Source organism: Cydia amplana, chromosome 17 (assembly GCF_948474715.1).
Source record: "Cydia amplana chromosome 17, ilCydAmpl1.1, whole genome shotgun sequence".
Lineage (NCBI taxonomy): Eukaryota > Metazoa > Arthropoda > Insecta > Lepidoptera > Tortricidae > Cydia > Cydia amplana.
In genome coordinates, this window is record NC_086085.1 from 16348895 (window position 1) to 16374256 (window position 25362).

At 44.9% G+C, this 25362-nt stretch overlaps 2 protein-coding genes across 2 annotated transcripts in view; both read left to right on the top strand.

Moving 5' to 3' along the window:
• LOC134655870 (protein kinase C) lies at window positions 1–23348 on the top strand. The gene is made up of 19 exons (XM_063511360.1): window positions 1–354; window positions 527–659; window positions 740–854; window positions 1356–1416; window positions 5417–5600; window positions 5878–5909; window positions 6020–6090; window positions 6693–6843; window positions 7273–7409; window positions 8166–8254; window positions 8873–8943; window positions 10087–10205; window positions 11827–12059; window positions 14041–14189; window positions 16156–16208; window positions 16857–17043; window positions 19134–19276; window positions 21768–21863; window positions 23251–23348. The coding sequence occupies exons 1-19, from the start codon at window positions 258–260 to the stop codon at window positions 23326–23328; spliced, it is 2199 nt and encodes a 732-aa protein (XP_063367430.1). The 5' UTR covers window positions 1–257; the 3' UTR covers window positions 23329–23348.
• Window positions 1–25362, top strand: part of LOC134656116 (juvenile hormone esterase-like) — a 381571-nt gene that overhangs the window by 146092 nt on the left and 210117 nt on the right. The gene's annotated exons all lie outside the window — the stretch shown is intronic.

Sequence of the window (25362 nt, forward strand, 5' to 3'; positions counted from 1 at the left end):
TATTTGAATATTATAATTTATCCCCAAAATTCCTCATCACCAAAAACTCTATCCCGAAACTTTTTAAAATCGAATAGGAATCCATTAGCAACCATAGAGTAAAACATCCATCCATGGCGGATCTCGTCGCTGTCAAGACTTTTATTTAATTCTGTTTCAATTATGAAGCACCTTCAATGATTTTGAGTGGGCTTATAGTGTGGAAGTGATCGTGTGGTGGCGCGGCGCGTTGCCGGCGATCCGGTTGTGTCAGCGCCATGTTCAGCGGAACGGTGCGCGTCAAGGTGTGTGAGGCCACGGGCCTCAGGCCGACTGACTTTCAGAAACGGCACAACATGACCTTCGGGAAACCAGGTGAGTCCCGACCGTAGTCTTAATTCTTTTCTTCATGAACCTTATGACTCGTTTCTAATGAATTTTGCCCTTGAAAACTATCGCGCAGTCGTAAATTTTGGTTCGTAATAGGCGTAGCATGTTTACCAAAATGGGTGTCTATAATGTATGTAAATATGGTGTGGGGTTGTAGACGACCAGCCGATAGACCCGTACGTGTCGATCGACGCGGACGAGCACCACCTGGACCGCTCCACCACCAAGCCCAAGACCTTCGACCCCGTGTGGAACGAGACCTTCATCCACGAAGTGCAGAACGTCGCCAGGTACCGCGCCCTCCGACCTCGTTTTCATGTTTTATTTATCACCCCTTGATTTGGATATTTACACTAATATTTTCCTTCAGCTTGGGGATCACTGTATTTCACGATGCCGCCATACCTCCGGATGATTTTGTTGCAAACTGCACCATTCCTTTTGAAGATTTAACTCATCGTGATAAAGACGCCACAGACTTTTGGGTAAGTAAACAATTTAAAACAGTGTTACAGCTTTGAAGCTACTGACAAGTGATTGCTGGGGATCTACGAGACAATGGCTTATCTATATCCCGTAATCTCTGATAAAAATACAAACAATCAGTATTGTTGTAAGATGTTATCAGCGCCCAGTGTGTTTGTTGTGGTGATAGCTGTTATCAGTCTGGGGGATTGTTTGATGGCCTTACATTTGTCTAATTGGAGTGTGACAGGCATGTATTGCTGGAAAAGAGAGTTATTGTCATCTGAACCTAAATATGAGTTGCTTAAAAATGAGGTGTTTATTATTTCACTAAATATGTAATATTCATACATTTTAATTATCTCAATATTTTGGACTAGAAATGATGTCCCTTAGAGTTAATGAATACCTAGTTTTAAACTTCTTTTAATTATAATTGTTTATGACACTATTTATAACTTGTGTATAAAAAATTAACTACTAAATTACCACATAAATTAATGATGAATTTTCTCTTGTAGGTGGATCTAGAACCTCAAGGAAAACTGCATCTGAAAATAGATCTGAAATGGAATTCTCAAGGTGAGTGATTGGTTTATCACAAACTAACATTCCTACTTAATTACTTAATCGGGGACCTGAAAATACATGTTCTCATTAATTTTATTAATATTAAGGATTGCAATTGATGTTTAATATTGTTGAATAAAAGTATAGTTAAGAGCCTCTTTTGCTAATCTATTTTTAATAATAAATTATCATTGCTATATAAAATATGCAATGGACGTTTATTTATACTTTATCAACAAATATTGCAGACAGTCAGATTTTGTTAAGTTTATGTATTTTTGACTAGAAAATGTAAGTTAAATTAATTAATTAAGAACCACAACCACATCTGTTCAAAATAAATAACTGGTTGCAATCCTTAATATTGTAATGTTTGTGACACTTCCTGTCATAATAATTATACTATGTACTACATTTAACAATAAGCTTAATTTCTAAAGATTCAAATCAATGATTTAGTCAGTTTTTGAATATTAGATTATATTAAAGCAAAGAGGTGAAAGTAAAGTCTAGTTGTGTAACACATGTGATGACATGTGTGCATCTCTATTCCAAGGAACATGACTCATATCTGACTCGGACACAAATTCCATTTCTATATTCTCTATAATTACTAACTGTAGTATCATCCACACTGTTAACTGACAATTCGTGAACCTTATTTGCAAAGATATAAGGTCCATTGAAGGTCAGTAAAGATTGTTGCTGGTAGTACCATTGTCAAACCCTGTTATCAATGCTGCAGTTCATTGAAAATAAGGATTGGCAAACTACGTCAAAATTCGCCTTTAGTAAATAAATTCGTCTTAATTAGGATTAAATCATAATTCCACCCTAAATTGTATAATGGGTGTTTATTAATAGAACATCTAGGATTTGGAATAAGTGTTGTATAATAATAAAAAAAAACAATTACCATACCATACCATGATAAAAAAAAAATATAATGTAAAGTTGGGGATGGGTAGCAAAGTTATTTTAGATTTTTTTTGGTCTAATACTATTTTTAAGTAGCTTTACATAGTCACCGTGTGACAAAACTCCTTTAAAAATTAAGATTATAAAAAAAAGTAGCTTTATTTATTGTGAATTCAATGTATATATATTTCTTGGTAAATTTGTTGTTTTGACATTTTCCTTAGACAAAGTTGGGCACCAAAGGTGAAGTTAGGGTTCCCTATGCTAGATAATGTTGCCAACCCTAATTTTCAATGAATTCCAACATTGATAACGAGTTTGTTTAACAGTGTAGTTAGTATTAGTATTAAACCTTGGGATCTTTCTATGTTGACTCAACACAATAACAACAGGGTGTGCGATGGCAGCAAAGACCAAAGCAAAATCGTCCTATTTCGCGGGCAAGAGTAAGTCCTTATTATCAGTAGTGCTAGTTTAGATCGTGTCTCATTGTTCCTGTAGGGTTTATTTCATTGTTGAGCGTTTCTTATATTTTTTGCCATTTTTATTTATTGTGACCTTTTTTGCTACTTTTATGTTATTTTTACTCAGAATCATGAGCTCTTTCGATCCCAATGGGATAAAAAAATGTCCCAGAGTTTTTTTCCTATTGTGTTACCATTTCCCCATACACTTTGTATGGCGGTAACAAAAAGGAAAGGTTGAAAAATGTATGGATATTTTAGGACACTTTTTTTCTCCTATAAGGATGAAAAGGGCTCGCGATCCTGACTAGAAATAACATAAAAGTGGCAAAAAAGGTCACAATATATAAAATGGCAAAAAATAAAAGAAACGCTCTGTTATCCAATTTCTTGATGCTTCGCTTTTTAGGAGTCATCTGGCCTCAAAAATTACAATACATTTGACATGAAATCTGCATTTAATATTAGTACATTATTTTGCTTGGTAGCAATTTACTTGAGCTTTATTCAGAACTAAATAAAGTACAGATTTCATGCACTAACAAAATAATAAAACTTAGAACAAAATTAGAAAAGATTGGTAATCAAAATTGATTAGATTATTTATTTTAGCAGTTCTGTTCTAAAGAAGTTTGATATACAATAGCCATTATTCGTAGTAAATTTTCAGACTAATCATTTTTTTTTAGCTTAAATAATGAAAAAACTTAAGTTGTCTATTTTCCTGTTACAATTTTAATATTAATGCGGTTTACCGGGTTCCACGGCCGTACATTAAGTATTATAGTTAAAACAGTTAATGAACCCATTGTAAACTTTATTTCAAAGAAATAAGGTCTACCGAGGATCAGATTAGCATGTTACTATTAGTACCATAGTTAACTGATCATTTGTTGACCTTAGGGAGGTCGCACACTGCGACTTTTTGCAGCGAATTGGTAGCGTAGCAGTCGCAAAAAGGCCGCGATACAGTCGCAATGTTGTCGCTAGTCATACACCCTCGCACACAATTCTGCATCGCCACTATAGGGATACAGTATCGCTACAGTTGCGATACAGCCGCTATAAATGCGCGAATCGGTGCAAAAAGTCGCCGTGTGTGACCTCCCTCTCCCTTATTTCAAAGAAGTGGCACCAATGGTCAGTTAGTGATGCAGTTAGAACCCCGGTTTCCTGATTGCCATCGCATGCGGCATGCTACTTGCCGCGTTTCCCGACACTATTAGCGTGATGATGATGAAACACACAACATGTCCTTATTATTCTATCTACTCATGACCACACTGGCGTTACTTACAAATCCTACAATGAGTAATATCTGACTTTAACACGGTGGGGTCAGCAAGTGGAAGATTGTAGTGAATTGTACTTGTGCAGACTGGGAGAGGAAAATCACCTTATCCCGTATCAAGCATGTGGCTATTTAACCAACCACTTGGCACTTTGAACATGTATTCTGTATACAATGAGTAAGACGGAGATTTAATTGTCATTTTTACAATGTCAGCCAGGAAATAAAATCAGTAAATTACCCACAAGTAAATAAAACTTTACTAGGAACTGTCTTGGAGCAGACTGATCGGGCTTTCAACATTTAATTTTGTTGTAAAATATAGGAAGATATATTTTCCCCTTCTATTACTTGTTGTTGTTCGGAACTCAGGGAAATGTGTTATCTCTCCAAAAAAAAATGCGTTTTCTTTTCGAGCATTACTAAATGATTCGTTTTTGGTTTCCGTTGTGTTTAAAGAGCATCTGCTGCTAGTGGTTTATTTTAGCGGCCGCTTGCTATTATACTACTTATCATACACTTAGCTTTTATGCTACATTGATTTTGCAATAGATTTGAACGGCAAATTACTTAAAGTTTTCGTAATTAATGCTCTAACGTACGATAGCAGATTAACTATTAGAGAGGTTCTCGGTTTGTTCCAACTTACCTATTCTGAAACAGCAATGAAAACGGGTCATTTTATACGAAAATTTATATGAAAGCGAAAATAGTTAAAGCCCTTATGTCCCTTAATATCAACTATCTAGTAATAGATACCTTTTTCGTACTTTTTTTAGCGTCGTCTCGACATAGAACAGCACTATCTAGTTCCCTTCTGTGTAAATGTATCCTGTTCCTTTTTTAATCAAAATTTTGTGTGAATGTGATATTTCATTATTAATCGCTCCGTCCCGGAGAAGGTTTAGATACTCGATATAAAACGATATAAATACAGTTCACCCTTATTTTAAATCACTATCGATTGTTTCAAAAGACACCGTATACACATCGTCTAGGCAAGCTAAGGACAATGCTAAATAGGCCTCGGTCCCCGCCCCGTCGGACGGAAGCGGTTCACTTAAGGGTGGAATCACATCTGTCAGCATCGAGCCGCATTTTATATATCAGAAATCGCTCGTTAGTATGAAGATGCGTACGCATGCTTTCAGCTTTCCGATGCGTACGCATCTTCATACTAACGAGCGATTTCTCATATACAAAATGCGGCTCGATGCTGACAGATGTGATTCCACCCTAAGTTTTTTACCTACAAGCGAACTGGGGATCGAGGCCTCTGTCTAGATAGACCGAGCGTCTCTGTCGGAGTAGCGGTGACATGTGGCATGTGGTGTGGCAGGCTCGGGCGGCGGCGGCGAGGCGGCTCGCGCGCCGGCGCGCGGGCGCGAGTTCAAGGAGGGCGCCGGCTTCGCGCGCCGCCGGGGCGCCATGCGCCGCCGAGTGCACCAGGTCAACGGACACAAGTTCATGGCCACCTTCCTGCGCCAGCCCACCTTCTGCTCGCACTGCCGCGAGTTCATCTGGTGAGTATCTTCATTGTGGGCCGACGCCCCGTTTGCGGTGCAGTCTCTATCAGATTGTACCTTCTCGGGGCAGAGGTGTAGGGTTGGAGCCGGTCTACCTAGCTTTATTTGACGTTCATAAGCGCATTGTAAATATGCCTACTTGAATAAACTATCTTTTATCTTTATCTTACAACGATACTCCCTACATCACTTGCCGACTACTGCGAGCCGCTCCGAACATGTGTAGAATTTGTAAAATAAGCACAGTTTATTAATGCTTCCAATTTGCTTCCAGGGGTCTCGGGAAACAAGGATATCAATGTCAAGGTACCTACTTTTGTTCAGTATGACTTATGACTGCCTGGCACGTGTATTGTGATGTGACTGCCGAAAATACGTTTACCATTTAGATGAAACTGACTGGTGATTTGTTGCAGTGTGCACCTGCGTGGTCCACAAGCGCTGCCACTCGTCCGTCGTCACCAAGTGTCCCGGGATGAAGGAAGAGGTAACTAGTCATGGGAAATGTTGCATCAGAGTGAATGAATCACTTCCTAAAAACACATGAAAAATACTATATACATTTTATTGTACTTACATAAAAATTAATCAATAAAATATATACAATATATACTACCCACATCCACATCAAAATAAATATGTGATTTATACAAGACCAAAGATAAATAGACATTTGCCTCGGCCGACTCGTCTGTACAGAGGGCCTACCGCGAACCACGTTCGACGTGTTGTCTCTCTGTCGCACTTGTAAATTCGTACGTAAGTGTGACAGGGAGGCAACACGTCGAACGTGGTTCGCGGTAGGCCCTCAGACCTCGCTGCTTCGCGCGGCATCCTTTTCCCGAGACGGCTCGATCTGTGCGATGAGGAATCGTCTATCTAGGGATATTTTCTATCCGTAACATATGGTTTGTGAACTTTGAATAATGTCATATACTAAGAAAAAATAGCAGTGTGTGTGTGTGTGTGTGTGTGTGTGTGTGTGTATTTATAGTAGTGTGTCTACTTGAAATAAAAAAACAAATACAATATTTTCTGGTAATAATTTAATTTGTTCTAATACATATGGTTTATGACTTGTGTTTGCAGCAACACGGCGCCGTGGGCGTATCGGGCGGGCAGCGGTTCAGCGTGAACGTGCCGCACCGGTTCGTGGTGCACTCGTACAAGCGGTTCACGTTCTGCGACCACTGCGGCTCGCTGCTCTACGGCCTCATCAAGCAGGGGCTGCAGTGTGAAGGTCACTTTTATTCTATTCTATATTATCCTCCTAAGGCCCAAGGTCTTAAATATAGTACCTATTCAGTTCGATGTAATTTAAACCATGTTCAATTGGAACAGAGTCGCTTTTGCTTTGTTTCGTTCAATTTTCAAACAACGCAGAATCAACTCTATTTCCTACATTTTAAGTTCAACTTTCAGTGGCAAATTTTAGATGTTTCGTTTGTATGGCTGGACCTTAGGAGTATATATTAGCGGTCTTGGCGAATTTCTTACCTCTCTTATTTTTCTAATAAGATATACATGCCGATTTTACTAAAAATTACATCTCAGCAATATTGGATTTAAAAGTAGCCAAAATTCTCAAAATCCGCACCTCTGAGAACCTAGAAAACGATATCTATGATGACTTTTACGAAATGTGTACTGACAAGGATTTTGGTTGCAGTGTGCTCGATGAACGTGCACAAACGCTGCCAGAAGAACGTGGCCAACAACTGCGGCATCAACACCAAGGCCATGGCCGAGATCCTCTCCGAGATGGGCATCTCCCCGGACAAGAACCCGCGTCCCCGGACCTCCAAGGTATATCTTGTGTATTTCCTTGTAACAATATCTGAACACGCACTCTAAGTGTAAGGCCTGAGTGGACGCTCTAGTTGGGCGTGCAGCGGGGCGGGGCGTACGGCATGCATGTTAAACAAATGCAAGCGTATAGGAGCGGCCTTAGTGCACGCTGCTCAAACTACTCCTGACCCCGACGCCACGCTGCACGCCCCGCTGAACGCTCCGCTTCGAGCGTCCACTCAGGCCTTACACTAACGCCTTGACAATACAGGCGTGTTCAGATATTTGTGAGCGCTTTGACCGCTCCGATATATCTGATGGCGACTGTACAACTTAGCGTATATTTATGCCTCTTCGCGAATAGGCGGGTTCATAACCTTGTCGCAGAACGTGGGTGTTAGTGAGCATTTCGCAAAACAGCCGCATCCGAGTCGCGTTTAGAAATGGACGCAGATTTGTAGATTGGTAAACTAGTCAACTTTAAAATAAGTAACATTAAAAACTACATGTCCATTGTCCATTGGTTGAAATCCTTCCAAAATCCTTCCCTCTTTCTTCTTCCTTCTTTTGGTCTAGGCTTTTACACCAAGTAAGGCAACCGTAATCGTTTGCATAATAATATAGCGGCCGTATGCCTTACTTGTCCTATTTCTAACCGGTTGTCTATAGACGAAGTTCCCCGAAGCGTCGTGTCTATTGTCAGCTCTTTTGAAAGCTTAAAAGTTGTTGAAATAGGGCTATTTGTCCGTCAGAGTGTATAATGGTTATTTACAGTACAACCCCGTGCTGATGGAGGGCGGCGGCGACGCGGCGGCCGACGCCGACAAGGAGCCGCTCGACAAGCACGACGACAAAGGCAAGCCTAACACCTGCACTACCATAGACCTTATGTCCTTGACATAAGGTTTAACTATGGCCAGTTGACTGCGTAGAGACAGTAAACCGAATGTTTTTGTTAACTGGCCGTTCGTAAACCTTACTACGTTACTACAATGAGTGTACTAATGATATAATATGTTTTTTTTACTAATTTTTGTCGAACGTTAATTTCACTTCACTATCCTGAATCACCTTTACCCACTTAGCATGGACTACTTTTTTTTCGCTAACTCGACTAGGTACGGTCAAGCGTCAAGTCAAACATACTAAGCCGATTTGGATGAATGAGATGTTAATTTATCGACTTTTAACTAACTTTCAAAACAAGAAAATGCTGTAGTCGATAGTTTTTTTTCAATTATTTTTAACAATTCTTTTAGTGAGTCCTGAATGTTAGCAAGCATCCTCGATGTATTTTGTTTTAGTGCATTGTTTTCATTAATGTTGTGTTGTTGTTATTGTGTTTGTTTGCATCCCACACTAGTGCTGGACCTGCTCATGTCATCGCCGTACGACTTCGTACCTTCATCGTACGACTTCGTACCCCCTTCGTACGACTTGGTACCCCCTTCGTACGACTTGGTACCCCTTTACGGCGAGTACCTACCGTCGGCGCCGTTCGGCGGCGGCGACCATTGGGACGACCTGAAAGACATATTTACGTGCTGCGAAGGTTCCTTTTTTTGGTTTGCACGCTTTTTGGTTATGGACTTTTATATTTATTTATAGTGCTTTCAGATTAGGTGGATTTTGACAACACTGTTAACTAACAGTTCGTAAATCTTATTACAAAAGGCATAAAGTTCACCGATGGACAGTTAAGAGTGTGCTGTTTGTACATACGTATTTTAAAAGCGAAGTGAGCCACCTAGTTTGAAAGTTTCGACATATTTATATTTATGTTTTTATTTTACCGCTGCCTAATAATTAACTCTAGAAGTGATTCAATGCACACCAAGTTTCCATATTCACAAATTTTATAGACTTCTGTAAGTAACTTGTAATTTTGTAATATGAAAATAATAATATTACCATAATACACATAGATAGGAATATGTATTCAGTCGGACCACGTTACAAGTGCTACATTAAGAACGCTCGAAAAGCATATGTATACATTGGTACCGTCAAGTCAGTGGCAACTTAATGAAATGAATGAATGAAATTAATTTATTCCAGAAAATATTTCCATGTGGGATTAGAGCTAATCACTACATAGTATAAAACAAAGTCGCTTCCCGCTGTCTGTCTGTCCCTATGTATGCTTAGATCTTTAAAACTACGCAACGGATTTTGATGCGGTTTTTTTTAATAGCAAGAGTGATTCAAGAGCAAGGTTTATGTATAATTTGTTAACCCGTGCGAAGCCGGGGCGGGTCGCTAGTTACATAAAAAGGGCACAGTACACTAAGAACAGTAGTGAATCTAAGGCCGCTCGGCAAGTTATTTACCTACTCATGCGTTGGCGCTTAGGGTTGTCACTTTTATTTTTAGTTAAATATTATTTGCGTATTATGAGTAGCACTAGGTTTCTATTTATATAATATAATGAAATGTTCTATCAATTCATAAATGAGGTATAAATTAAGGCCGGTAAGAGCAGGCAAATGCGAGCGTACTCGAATGCGCGCGATCACAGTCGCAGTACGGCCCACACTGCCGCCACCGTATTCCCCCGTATATTATGCTAATGTGTGCGTGGCAGCGCGTGCGTACAGGGCGTCCGGCGCGCACGCACACATTCAAGCCGGCAGCGGCACATTTGTATGAAGATTCTCTACTGTTCTTGTACTGTGATAAGGGTGTGTGTGTGCAGGTGGCGACATGGCGGGCGCGCGCGACAAGGTGTCGCTGGAGGACTTCACGTTCATCAAGGTGCTGGGCAAGGGCTCCTTCGGGAAGGTCATGCTCGCCGAGAAGAAGGGCACCGATGAGGTACGAATTGTTTTATAACGATTTTTTTAACATTTTATACACACTTGAAATCATATGTTTGGGGAAAACAGAAGAATTTTAATGGTGTAATTTTAATGGTGGAATTTTCTGATAAAATTTTTATGGGAAGAGGTTGTTTATAGGATTTAGCATCACGATATTGTGTAAAATGCCTTTCTGATTATGCTGTTGCAACTTTCGTCCATTTCAGATACAGTCATTATACCGAAATATCAAAAAACCTTTCGCGAAATTTATTTTACATAATTTATACATTAAACATCAGCATTTATTCAGCAAATAGGCCACAAGGGCAATTTTACAAGTCAACAGGAATTTATATACAAGCAAAAAAAAAACACACATCAATCATCTAAGCCGCAAATATCAATTCAAACTAAAGTATACAAAGTGAAGTACCTATTTTTAATGATCAATCTCCTATTAATAATGATCTGTGTTGCTAATACCAATATGGAGTCGAATGATTACAAAAAGCGCTGGAGGGGAGCTGCGAAAGACGGACCATTTTTTAGTCTGTCGGTCATTTTTAGGGTTCCGTACCCAAAGGGTAAAAACGGGAACCTATTACTAAGACTCCGCTGTCCGTCCGTCCGTCTGTCACCAGGCTGTATCTCACGAACCGTGATAGCTAGACAGTTGAAATTTTCACAGATGATGTATTTCTGTTGCCGCTATAACAACAAATACTAAAAACAAAATAAAATAAAGATTTAAGTGGGGCTCCCATACAACAAACGTGATTTTTGACCGAAGTTAAGCAACGTCGGGCGGGGTCAGTACTTGGATGGGTGACCGTTTTTAGGGTTCCGTAGCCAAATGGCAAAAAACGGAACCCTTATAGATTCGTCATGTCTGTCTGTCTGTCTGTCCGTCTGTCTGTCCGTCTGTCTGTCCGTCCGTATGTCCGTCCGTATGTCACAGCCACTTTTCTCCGAAACTATAAGAACTATACTGTTGAAACTTGGTAAGTAGATGTATTCTGTGAACCGCATTAAGATTTTCACACAAAAATAGAAAAAAAACAATAAATTTTTGGGGTTCCCCATACTTCGAACTGAAACTCAAAAATTTTTTTTTTCATCAAACCCATACGTGTGGGGTATCTATGGATAGGTCTTCAAAAATGATATTGAGGTTTCTAATATCATTTTTTTTTAAACTGAATAGTTTGCGCGAGAGACACTTCCAAAGTGGTAAAATGTGTGTCCCCCCCCCCCTAACTTCTAAAATAAGAGAATGATAAAACTAAAAAAAATATATGATGTACATTACCATGTAAACTTCCACCGAAAATTGGTTTTAACGAGATCTAGCAAGTAGTTTTTTTTTAATACGTCATAAATCGCCTAAATACGGAACCCTTCATGGGCGAGTCCCACTCGCACTTGGCCGCTTTTTTAGTCAGAGGTGCCCCGTGACTCAGATTATGAGATCCGAGGACGAACACTTCCTGAGCGATAATACATTTTTCTTTATTTCAACTTCAACTTCAACTTCAACATTTATTCAGCAAATAGGCCACAAGGGCACTTTTACACGTCAACATTGAATTTACATAAAAGCAAGTTCAGTACTTAATCCAGCCGTTGCCCGCCAGGTGTACGCGGTGAAAGTGCTGAAGAAGGACGCCATCATCCAGGACGACGACGTGGAGTGCACGCTGACGGAGCGGCGCGTGCTGGCGCTGGCGGCGCGGCACCCCTTCCTCACGGCGCTGCACTGCGCCTTCCAGACCCGCGACCGGCTGTTCTTCGTCATGGAGTACGTCGACGGTGGCGACCTCATGTTCCAGATACAGCGCGCGAGGAAGTTCCACGAGCCCCGCGCCAGGTATGCTGCTCTGTACCAGGGATGTTGCGGTGAAAGTGCTGAAGAAGGACGCCATCATCCAGGACGACGACGTGGAGTGCACGCTGACGGAGCGGCGCGTGCTGGCGCTGGCGGCGCGGCACCCCTTCCTCACGGCGCTGCACTGCGCCTTCCAGACCCGCGACCGGCTGTTCTTCGTCATGGAGTACGTCGACGGTGGCGACCTCATGTTCCAGATACAGCGCGCGAGGAAGTTCCACGAGCCCCGCGCCAGGTATGCTGCTCTGTACCAGGGATGTTGCGGTGAAAGTGCTGAAGAAGGACGCCATCATCCAGGACGACGACGTGGAGTGCACGCTGACGGAGCGGCGCGTGCTGGCGCTGGCGGCGCGGCACCCCTTCCTCACGGCGCTGCACTGCGCCTTCCAGACCCGCGACCGGCTGTTCTTCGTCATGGAGTACGTCGACGGTGGCGACCTCATGTTCCAGATACAGCGCGCGAGGAAGTTCGACGAGCCCCGCGCCAGGTATGCTGCTCTGTACCAGGGATGTTGCGGTGAAAGTGCTGAAGAAGGACGCCATCATCCAGGACGACGACGTGGAGTGCACGCTGACGGAGCGGCGCGTGCTATTATATTAGGTATTATCATGCCGCGATCAGAAAGGGATTAGAAATAACAGATTTCCATACACTTACGTCAAAATCAATATGGATTGACATCAGCTTCTCAATCCCTTTCTAATCGCGATTCAGTAATACCAGGGATGTTGCGGATGCAGATTTCTTGACATCCGCGGATGCGGATGCGGATGCGGATATTTAAAGGCTCACATCCGCGGATGTCAAGATTAGGTACTTCTAGAAAACGTCAAATATTACATTTTTAGTATTTTTTTATTAAAAAAACGAAACGTTTGGTATTTGAGCAAGAATATAGGTGCGTTATATTTAATAAACGGTAACTTGGCCGACTTTTCTGGATCTAGACGATTTCGTCATTACCTATAACGGGTAATGACGAAATTACCTAGCACTTACGCCGCCGCTAAGACGTTCCCGTACCGACTTGTTTGACATCCGCATCCGCATAAGCTCCGCATCGATTTTATGCGGATGCGGATGCAGATGCGGATGTTGAAAATAATGCGGAAGTTCCGCGGTTGCGGATGCGGATGTTCGCAACATCCCTGTTCTGTACATCTAGATTTACACCAGGGATGTTGCGGATGCCGATTTTTATGCGGATTTTTAAAGGCTCATGCGGATGCGGATGTCAAGATAGGTTCATAAAAACGTCAAATATTACATTTTAGTAATTTTTATTTCAAAAAACCGGCCAAGTGCGAGTCGGACTCGCGTTTCAAGGGTTCCGTACATTAAGTCCCACTCACGCTTGACTGCTCATTTCTAATAGGTTTTTTTGGCTAATGACTAAATTACCTAGCAGTCTAGCACTTACGCCGACGCTAAGACGTTTCTGTACCGACTTGTTCCACATCCGCATCCGCATTTAACTCCGCATCGATTTTATGCGGATGCGGATGCAGATGCGGATATTGAAAATAATGCGGAAGTTCCGCGGTTGCGGATGCGGATGCATCCATTCGCAACATTCCTGATTTACACATTATTTTTCGTGATTTATGTAAAATTCTCCTTTCTGCTTGGATTTTCGTCGTCTTTAATTCCTATTAGCGAATAACCGAGAATGGTATTGTATTTACGTCGAATGTGTTTCTAGAATTTCAACATGATTTATTAAGTCCTATGATTACAAAAAGCGCTGGAGGGGAGCTGCGAAAGACGGATCGCTTCGGGGGTCTGTCCGACGCAGAGATGCCCTGTGACCTAAGATTATGAGAGCTGAGGACTAACTAAAATTTACATAAAATGTTATTTTAGTCTACGAAAAGAACTTTTGGTTAAAGAATATTATCGTATAATGAAAACACTAAAACTTTAGTAATAAAAACATCAGTAAACCATCCGTTCGTTTCCCAGGTTCTACGCAGCCGAGGTGACCCTGGCTCTACAGTTCCTGCACGCACACGGCGTCATCTACCGCGACCTGAAGCTGGACAACATATTACTAGACGCCGACGGTCACTGCAAGCTCGCAGACTTCGGCATGTGCAAGGAGGGCATACTAGGTCAGTCATTACTCATTTTAGACCGCCCCAATTTCACCACGGTGACAGGTGCGACAATTATAAAACATCACTGTTGCTGACGTCACAGGCATCCATGGGCTACGGTTACCGCTTACCATCGGGCGGGCCGTATTCCTGTTTGCCACCATCAGTGTATTATTTAAAAAAAACTTTATTATATGGGAAAAAAACAGACATTTCTCTTACCAAGTTTCTGACAATTGTCACAAGATTTAAAAGAATTGTCGGCAATTCTTGACAGGAAATGAGTTCTGTGTCGGAATTATGTGACAATTGTCGTGTTTCTTGTGACAATTGTCAGAAACTTGGTAAGAGAAATGTCTGTTTTTTTCCCATATAATAAAGTTTTTTTTAAATAATACACTGATGGTGGCAAACAGGAATACGGTCCGCCCGATGGTAAGCGGTAACCGTAGCCCATGGATGCCGGTGCCGTCAGCAACAGTGATGTTTTACAATTGTCGCACCTGTCACCGTGGTGAAATTGGGGCCAAAGTCGGCAAACTTAACTACGGCTAGTGAGCCGCGTGCGCCTCTTCAAGTCACTTAAAAGATTAACGTTAAGTTCTATACCACGGGTAACAAGATTTGGGGCGCAGAAATATTAGACCCTTACTCTAGTCTATATTTTTGTTACACGAAAATATGTTGTTAAAAATTAAGCATGGCGCTATATTATTCGAAAAAATGCCATTTTTAGATCTCCAACCTGAGTAGTTTGGGTACACTGACAATCCAACCTCAAGCCCAGTCAAGTCTCAAGCTCAGTCTAGACTGAGCTTAGGCCAATTCTTTCATGAAACCGATGCTGCCAAAAATACGGGGGTGCGGGGGGGACGAGGTGAGCGAATCCCGTGCCGTGATTGGTCCGTTCAAAGACACGGACCAATCACGGCACGGGATTGACTCGAAGATGGAGTAACGCTACCGTATGTGTGGCAGAGGGGGTAGCGCGACTATGCTATGTCTAGAGCTTGGATTGTCTGTGTTTGGGTATCTGTCGTTATTACACCAAAAACTCTGAAAGATCTCGTGCTTCTTTCGTGTTTCTTTTTGTAATGCAGCATAACACAGATCTAACGAGTGTAGTGTATAAATTTAAAACGCAAACCTGTAACCGTCTATTCTATGGATGTAATTTTTTGTTCATTTGTCCAATGATTACATAAAGCGCTTGAGGGGAGCTGCGAAAGACGGACCACTTTGGTACGTCCGACGCAGAGGTGCCCTGTGACTTATGATTATGAGAGCTGAGGACAAATTCATACTTACCCTTTTTTAGGGTTCCGTAGCCAAATGGCAAAAAACGGAACCCTTATAGATTCGTCATGTCTGTCTGTCTGTCTGTCTTTCTGTCCGTCTGTCCGTCTGTCTGTCCGTCCGTATGTCACAGTCACTTTTCTCCGAAACTATAAGAACTATACTGTTGACACTTGGTAAGTAGATGTATTCTGTGAACCGCATTAAGATTTTCACACAAAAATAGAAAAAAAAAACAATAAATTTTTGGGGTTCCCCATACTTCGAACTGAAACTCAAAAATTTTTTTTTCATCAAACCCATACGTGTGGGGTATCTATGGATAGGTCTTCAAAAATGATATTGAGGTTTCTAATATCATTTTTTTCTAAACTGAATAGTTTGCGCGAGAGACACTTCCAAAGTGGTAAAATGTGTCCCCCCCCCCCACCCCCGGAAACTTCTAAAATAAGAGAATGATAAAACTAAAAAAAATATATGATGTACATTACCATGTAAACTTCCACCGAAAATTGGTTTGAACGAGATCTAGTAAGTAGTTTTTTTTATACGTCATAAATCGCCTAAATACGGAACCCTTCATGGGCGAGTCCGACTCGCACTTGGCCGCTTTTGTACCCTTTTTTGTTTTGTTTTTTGTGTATCTCAGTTTGAGAGGGATTCTAAGTCAACTACTTATTTTCAGATGGAGCGACTACTACGACCTTTTGCGGTACTCCAGACTACATAGCCCCTGAGGTAAGTCAGTTTTTAATAAGGACATCAAACCATCAGATTTTTATCAATCAGGGCGCTTAGTTCCAAGCGTTCTTGTTTTGCGTGACAATTACCTTGCAAAAAGGTTCGTTCTCTATTGATTTAGCTTCGTTTTTAGGGTTCCGTACCCAAAGGGTAAAAACGGGACCCTATTACTAAGACTCCGCTGTCCGTCCGTCCGTCCGTCCGACCGTCCCTCCGTCCGACCGACCGTCCGTCCGTCCGTCCGACCGTCCGTCCGTCCGTCCGTCCGTCTGTCACCAGGCTGTATCTCACGAACCGTGATAGCTAGACAGTTGAAATTTTCACAGATGATGTATTTCTGTTGCCGCTATAACAACAAATACTAAAAACAGAATAAAATAAAGATTTAAGTGGGGCTCCCATACAACAAACGTGATTTTTGACCGAAGTTACTTACGCAACGTCGGGCGGGGTCAGTACTTGGATGGGTGACCGTTTTTTTTTTGCTTGTTTTGCTCTATTTTTTGTTGATGGTGCGGAACCCTCCGTGCGCGAGTCCGACTCGCACTTGGCCGGTTCTCCCTAGAGAAAAATCTTTACATTATTCGTAAGTCGTGCGTGTGTATTTTTTATTGAGAAACATCTGTTGATAATGTTTGTGTGTAGATCCTGCAAGAGCTGGAGTACGGTCCGTCGGTGGACTGGTGGGCGCTCGGCGTGCTGCTGTACGAGATGCTGGCCGGCCAGCCGCCCTTCGAGGCCGACAACGAGGACGACCTGTTCGAGTCCATCCTGCACGACGACGTGCTGTACCCCGTCTGGCTGTCCAAGGACGCCGTGTCCATCCTCAAGGGTGAGTACACGGACGGACATGTTCGAGTCCATCCTGCACGACGACGTGCTGTACCCCGTCTGGCAGTCCAAGGACGCCGTGTCCATCCTCAAGGGTGAGTACACGGACGGACATGTTCGAGTCCATCCTGCACGACGTGCTGTACCCCGTCTGGCTGTCCAAGGACGCCGTGTCCATCCTCAAGGGTGAGTACACGGACGGACATGTTCGAGTTCATCCTGCACGACGTGCTGTACCCCGTCTGGCTGTCCAAGGACGCCGTGTCCATCTTCAAGGGTGAGTACAGGGACGGACATGTTCGAGTCCATACTGCACGACGACGTGCTTTACCCCGTCTGGCTGTCCAAGGTCCAAAGACGCCGAGTCCATCTTCAAGGGTGAGTACACGGACGGACATGTTCGAATCCATCCTGCACGACGACGTGCTGTACCCCGTCCGGCTGTCCAAGGACGCCGTGTCCATCCTCAAGGGTGAGTACACGGACGGACATGTTCGAGTCCATACTGCACGACGACGTGCTTTACCCCGTCTGGCTGTCCAAGGTCCAAAGACGCCGAGTTCATCCTCAAGGGTGAGTACACGGACGGACATGTACGAGTCCATCCTGCACGACGACGTGCTGTACCCCGTCTGGTTGTCCAAGGACGCCGTGTCCATCCTCAAGGGTGAGTACACGGACGGACATGTACGAGTCCATCTTGCACGACGTGGTGTACCCCGTCTGGCTGTCCAAGGACGCTGTGTCCATTCTCAAGGGTGAGTACACGGACGGACATGTTCGAGTCCATCCTGCACGACGACGTGCTGTACTCCGTCTGGCTGTCCAAGGACGCCGTGTCCATCCTCAAGGGTGAGTACACGGACGGACATGTTCGAGTCCATCCTGCACGACGACGTGCTGTACCCCGTCTGGCTGTCCAAGGACGCCGTGTCCATCCTCAAGGGTGAGTACACGGACGGACATGTTCGAGTCCATCCTGCACGACGACGTGCTGTACCCCGTCTGGCTGTCCAAGGACGCCGTGTCCATCCTCAAGGGTGAGTACACGGACGGACATGTTCGAGTCCATCCTGCACGACGTGCTGTACCCCGTCTGGCTGTCCAAGGACGCCGTGTCCATCTTCAAGGGTGAGTACAGGGACGGACATGTTCGAGTCCATACTGCACGACGACGTGCTTTACCCCGTCTGGCTGTCCAAGGTCCAAAGACGCCGAGTCCATCTTCAAGGGTGAGTACACGGACGGACATGTCCGAGTCCATCCTGCACGACGAAGTGCTCTACCCCGTCTGGCTGTCCATGGATGCCGTGTTTATCCTCATGGTCAAAAACTCAAAAGTATGCTGCGTAAATATGTGAAAACCTGGCGCAGTCGGTAGGATAAAATAGTACCTATTGAAGTGAAATGCTACAATTATGATTAAGTAAGAACCACAGACAATCCAACCTCTAGACATAGCATAGTCGCGCTACCCCCTCTGCCACACATACGGTAGCGTTACTCCATCTTCGAGTCAATCCCGTGCCGTAATCGGTCCGTGTCTTTGAACGGACCAATCACGGCACGGGATTCGCTCACCTCGTCCCCCCGCACCCCCGTATTTTTGGCAGCATCCGTTTCATGAAAGAATCGGCCTAAGCTCAGTCTAGAGGTTGGATTGTCAGTGGTATAGTTTGTAGCTTTCTAGTAGACCCCGAAGGCTTATCCTATTGTCTATTGTTCAGTAAAACCGCACGTGCTTCTTACCTGCAAAAAAGGGTCCTAATTATTCTATTTGGCATCTGAGCGCGGGCTAGTCCAACGCTCAAAAAACCAGTGTAGGTGCGCTCTCCGATAACGCGCCTTTGTTACGCATCTCGATGACACATTTTAGACTGGTTCTGTAGCGTTCGACTCGCCGGCACTCAGTAACCGAAGTAACGATTTATTATGCAGGTGGTTGTGGCACGTGGCACGAGCGGTTTTTCTTAACAATAGACAATAGGATTAGCCTTCGGGGTCTATTAGAAAGCTACAAACTATAACAACCTTTACTTAAAATTGTAAAAATGTTGCGATGTGTCTGTAATTGCGTGCAACGTTGTGCAGGCTTCATGACGAAGAACCCTTTGCGGCGGCTGGGCGTGGCGGGCGGCTCGGCCGGCATCCGCGCGCACGCCTTCTTCAAGGACGTGGACTGGGACGCGCTGCAGCAGCGCCGCCTGCGCCCGCCCTTCCGACCCAAGGTATGTGTGCCATCACACACACACACACACACACACACACACACACACACACACGACACGATACATCCGCGCGCACGCCTTCTTCAAGGACGTGGACTGGGACGCGCTGCAGCAGCGCCGCCTGCGCCCGCCCTTCCGACCCAAGGTATGTGTGCCATCACACACACACACACACACACACACACACACACACACACACGACACGATACATCCGCGCGCACGCCTTCTTCAAGGACGTGGACTGGGACGCGCTGCAGCAGCGCCGCCTGCGCCCGCCCTTCCGACCCAAGGTATGTGTGCCATCACACACACACACACACACACACACACACACACACACACACGACACGATACATCCGCGCGCACGCCTTCTTCAAGGACGTGGACTGGGACGCGCTGCAGCAGCGCCGCCTGCGCCCGCCCTTCCGACCCAAGGTATGTGTGCCATCACACACACACACACACACACACACACACACACACACACACGACACGATACATCCGCGCGCACGCCTTCTTCAAGGACGTGGACTGGGACGCGCTGCAGCAGCGCCGCCTGCGCCCGCCCTTCCGACCCAAGGTATGTGTGCCATCACACACACACACACACACACACACACACACACACACACACGACACGATACATCCGCGCGCACGCCTTCTTCAAGGACGTGGACTGGGACGCGCTGCAGCAGCGCCGCCTGCGCCCGCCCTTCCGACCCAAGGTATGTGTGCCATCACACACACACACACACACACACACACACACACACACACGACACGATACATCCGCGCGCACGCCTTCTTCAAGGACGTGGACTGGGACGCGCTGCAGCAGCGCCGCCTGCGCCCGCCCTTCCGACCCAAGGTATGTGTGCCATCACACACACACACACACACACACACACACACACACACACACACACGACACGATACATCCGCGCGCACGCCTTCTTCAAGGACGTGGACTGGGACGCGCTGCAGCAGCGCCGCCTGCGCCCGCCCTTCCGACCCAAGGTATGTGTGCCATCACACACACACACACACACACACACACACACACACACACGACACGATACATCCGCGCGCACGCCTTCTTCAAGGACGTGGACTGGGACGCGCTGCAGCAGCGCCGCCTGCGCCCGCCCTTCCGACCCAAGGTATGTGTGCCATCACACACACACACACACACACACACACACACACACACACGACACGATACATCCGCGCGCACGCCTTCTTCAAGGACGTGGACTGGGACGCGCTGCAGCAGCGCCGCCTGCGCCCGCCCTTCCGACCCAAGGTATGTGTGCCATCACACACACACACACACACACACACACACACACACACACACGACACGATACATCCGCGCGCACGCCTTCTTCAAGGACGTGGACTGGGACGCGCTGCAGCAGCGCCGCCTGCGCCCGCCCTTCCGACCCAAGGTATGTGTGCCATCACACACACACACACACACACACACACACACACACACACGACACGATACATCCGCGCGCACGCCTTCTTCAAGGACGTGGACTGGGACGCGCTGCAGCAGCGCCGCCTGCGCCCGCCCTTCCGACCCAAGGTATGTGTGCCATCACACACACACACACACACACACACACACACACACACACACACGACACGATACATCCGCGCGCACGCCTTCTTCAAGGACGTGGACTGGGACGCGCTGCAGCAGCGCCGCCTGCGCCCGCCCTTCCGACCCAAGGTATGTGTGCCATCACACACACACACACACACACACACACACACACACACACGACACGATACATCCGCGCGCACGCCTTCTTCAAGGACGTGGACTGGGACGCGCTGCAGCAGCGCCGCCTGCGCCCGCCCTTCCGACCCAAGGTATGTGTGCCATCACACACACACACACACACACACACACACACACACACGACACGATACATCCGCGCGCACGCCTTCTTCAAGGACGTGGACTGGGACGCGCTGCAGCAGCGCCGCCTGCGCCCGCCCTTCCGACCCAAGGTATGTGTGCCATCACACACACACACACACACACACACACACACACACACACACGACACGATACATCCGCGCGCACGCCTTCTTCAAGGACGTGGACTGGGACGCGCTGCAGCAGCGCCGCCTGCGCCCGCCCTTCCGACCCAAGGTATGTGTGCCATCATATACACTCGAACCGATTTGCCGGTCGAAAAAGGCGCAAATTCTAATTTGTATGAGAGTTTAATCCGTCGGGCATCTTTGAAATGTGGCGAAACAAAATTGGCTGATGGCTCGCCAGACTATGCAATTAATGTACCGGGCATCTGGCGTTGCGTCGAGCGGCAAATACTCGTATGGACCACCCCAAAAATTAACGCGCCGCGCCGCTACTACATACTTAAATTTTGCTTCATAAAGGTGCATCGATGTGTTTTGAACAGCAGTATGGCTATAAACGGCGTATAAACTCGTGAAATGTAATTTGTAATTGCAGAAGAGCAAGCGCGAGGCGGTGAACTTCGACGCGGAGTTCACGAAGGAGGAGCCCGTGCTCACGCCCGTGCCGCCCGACGTCGTGCGCACCATCAACCAGGTACGTTCCTATATAAACACCTTCAGACGAGCCAGGAGGCTGTTAACGACGGAGCTCGCAGGGAGGAGCCAGTGCTCACGCCGTGCCGCCTGACGTCGTGCGCACCATCAACCAGGTACGTTCCTATATAAACACCTTCAGACGAGCCAGGAGGCTGTTAACGACGGAGCTCGCAGGGAGGAGCCAGTGCTCACGCCGTGCCGCCTGACGTCGTGCGCACCATCAACCAGGTACGTTCCTATATAAACACCTTCAGACGAGCCAGGAGGCTGTTAACGACGGAGCTCGCAAGGATGAGCCCGTGCTCACGCCCGTGCCGCCCGACGTCGTGCGCACCATCAACCAGGTACCACTGTTCAACTACTCTGTACCATCGCCCACACTGTCAACTGGACGCCATTTAGGGAAAAGGAATCAATCCACAAAAATCTGTCAATAGAATATGAACTTTCTGTCAAAAAGAAAAGTCATTCATTTAAATGGTAAATTTTGGATCCTTTTCGTTTAACTACGTTCAACTGTCCATCGGTGGACTTTATGCCTTTTCTAATAAGGTCCATTGATGTACAGTTAGGAGTGGTGCTGTTTGTACTACCAAAGAGTTTTTTTTTACATTTTCAACCCCCTCTAGCACCATTTCGAGAGTTCCACGGTGTTAAATTGGCAGATTAGGGCAATTTTGTACGCAAAACTAACAAATTATGACTACGAGTTGTTCAATTATTTTTTTACCTATTGTTGTCTTATTCCGTGACCCAAGCGACAGTGATACATTTTCTTAGAAATATGTTTGCGGTGGAAATTATGAAGATTAGTCGTCTGTAGTTTCTTTTTTGTGAATTTTATTACGAATATTGAATATTGTTCTATGCAATGAGCTTGACCATTTATTAAATAAAGCCTGTACTAAACTAATATTGTTTAAATGTGACCCAGGAGACAGGACGTCGAAAATAAAGCATTCATTTACCAGAATAAACCAAAAAACAGCAATAAGCAAAATAAAAATCAACTAATGCCAGCAAATAACTTTGTGGCTTATCGCGTTGTAGGCTTTAGACACTTGCCATTTTATAAACGGATGCAACACAAGTGTTTTTGATTAGTTGAACACCAACTAACCCCGTGTATGCATGCATGCATATGCATGTTAATTATAAGATGTAATTATTTTTGAAAAGATGTGTCCCGCCGAGTTTGTTGCCGGTCCCATAATGGGATACCCTCCTCCAATTGAGGGGGGATTTAAATCTTCTCGGGGCAGAGGTGTAGGGTTGGAGCCGGTCTACCTAGCTTTATTTGACGTTCATAAGCGCATTGTAATTATGCCTACTTGAATAAACTATATTTTATCTTTATCTTATCTTATCTTTTATGTATATTGCAGGAGGAGTTCCGCGGCTTCTCGTTCGTGAACTCTGACTTCACGCCGACGCCGGCGCCGGCGCTGGCGCCCGCCAACTGACTCCCCCGCGTACGTGTCGGCGCACTCTCAAGTAGCGATAGCCGATAGGGTAGCTCCGCATGGCCCTGCACCGAGGCCGATGCCGCTGTGTTCCAACATTGAACTTGCCTTATCTCTTCATTCTCGCACTATTTCCTTGGAGGATACAACTAAACGGAGTAGCCATTAACAGGCTCTCCCCTCTGTCGAAAATAGGCGGCCAACGGTCATACACAATGTATGGACTGACGTTTATCTGACATGGCTATTTTTACGTTACGCATACATTTGACGTTCCCGTCCCCCGCAAAAATCGGCAGACTGTTTTGTACAGAAAATTACAGACATGGCGTCTCCGTTTGATTATATCCTCCAAGACTATTTCAGTTTTAAGGTTTTGAGCCAGTGCAGCCCTAGTAGCACGGTCGCATTTTTATCGTTTATCACCACGCCTGTCACGTTCTAACAAGTGTGTAAGTGCGAAAATGACGGGCATAGTGATAGTCGATAAAAATGGAACCGTGCTGAACCCGCTGGAGTCCGTCTAAGCTAACTTTGCGGCGACTTGAATAGAACAAAGTGAGGTTAAAATAAATATCATCTTTTCATAAATTAATGATGATATTGCAACACTTTGCCAATGCAAATGCCATGCCGAGTTAGCTTGGTTGGACTCTACGCTGTTGGGCAAATGTGGTTCGTCTGCACCATGTGTAGAATAAAGCAATGCGATATCTCGATGATTTCGTATTACGAAACGTACTGTCTGCCTACGCTAAATTTGCAGCGACCTGACGTGCTTGGGCCATAATTGATGTAGCCGCTGAAAACTTAGCGTGGTTGGACTGTAACAAAAACGTGGTGTCCAATAAAGTTAAATAATTTTCGGTTATAGGGTAGATGGTATACGTCTCGCAGTCATCACTTTTAGGTTATACATCGTTCGTATTTATAAATTACTAAACCGTACCGTCAGTTGCGTCTACGTTATAAAAAAAATAACAATTTAGTTACAAGGGATTATTATAGTATACGCGGTGAGATTCAACTGATCTGTATTAATTGCATAGTAATTTATGTACGCGTATTCATATTAGTGGTGACCACGAGTATTACATCTTATAGGAAGTTTCTTTATGAGAGACAGAGATATCGTAGCTTCGATGTTTGAACGTTGCGGGTTAGTTCCAGGCCGGTTCTTATGAAATTCTGTCCATACATACGAGCCAGCTATCAAATATGCAGCGGCGGCCGGCGGCAGCAACGTGCTCTTCTCTCTTAAGTTTAAATAGCTATATAGTATTATACTTTTATAAGCAAATCGTCAGAATTATGTAATGTCAAAGTGACACATCCAAGTTACGGCACCAAGCCATTTCACTATTTAGATGCAATACTGATCGCATTTATCTTACGAAGGTAAAATACAATATAGCTCTTTTAAACCACGCGATTCAGTTTTTAGCGCGTTATTGTAAATTGGGAAGGATCTTCGCGTTTGGCCTCGCCGGCCGCCGCGAGTACAGTTAAGGGCAAAAGTTATACATTTATTTACCTAGTACATGAATGTAAAGGTGTAAACGTGTATGACCTTGATTGTACGCACACAAATCCCGGCGGAAATCGCCGGCCACAGATTATATATAAATGGAAAGAGTTAGAGCAATTATTTATCGTTGTAAATATTGAAGATTTAATATTCGGGTGTAAAGCGGAGGCGGAATCAGTAAACCCCACGCGTCACCGGCGCGAACAAGCGTATATTATAGGTACATGAGTTACAGCGGCAGAACCTATTGTTTGCTTGTCTAGTCAGACACCGTTTAGCGAAAAGAGTACACCCACAAAAAAATACTTGAATGAGTTTTCATTTTGGTAGAAAGTTCAATTGCTTGACAGATTTTTGTGTGTTGGTTACTATTTCCTAATCGTCCATAGGAAGTTGAGAATATACATGCGTTTCATATTTATGCCGATTGACTTATTTTGTTCTGTCCGTGAGTCAAGGGACAACAGTTGGTTTCCTAAAAAATAAAATGTTGTTCACATCATCTT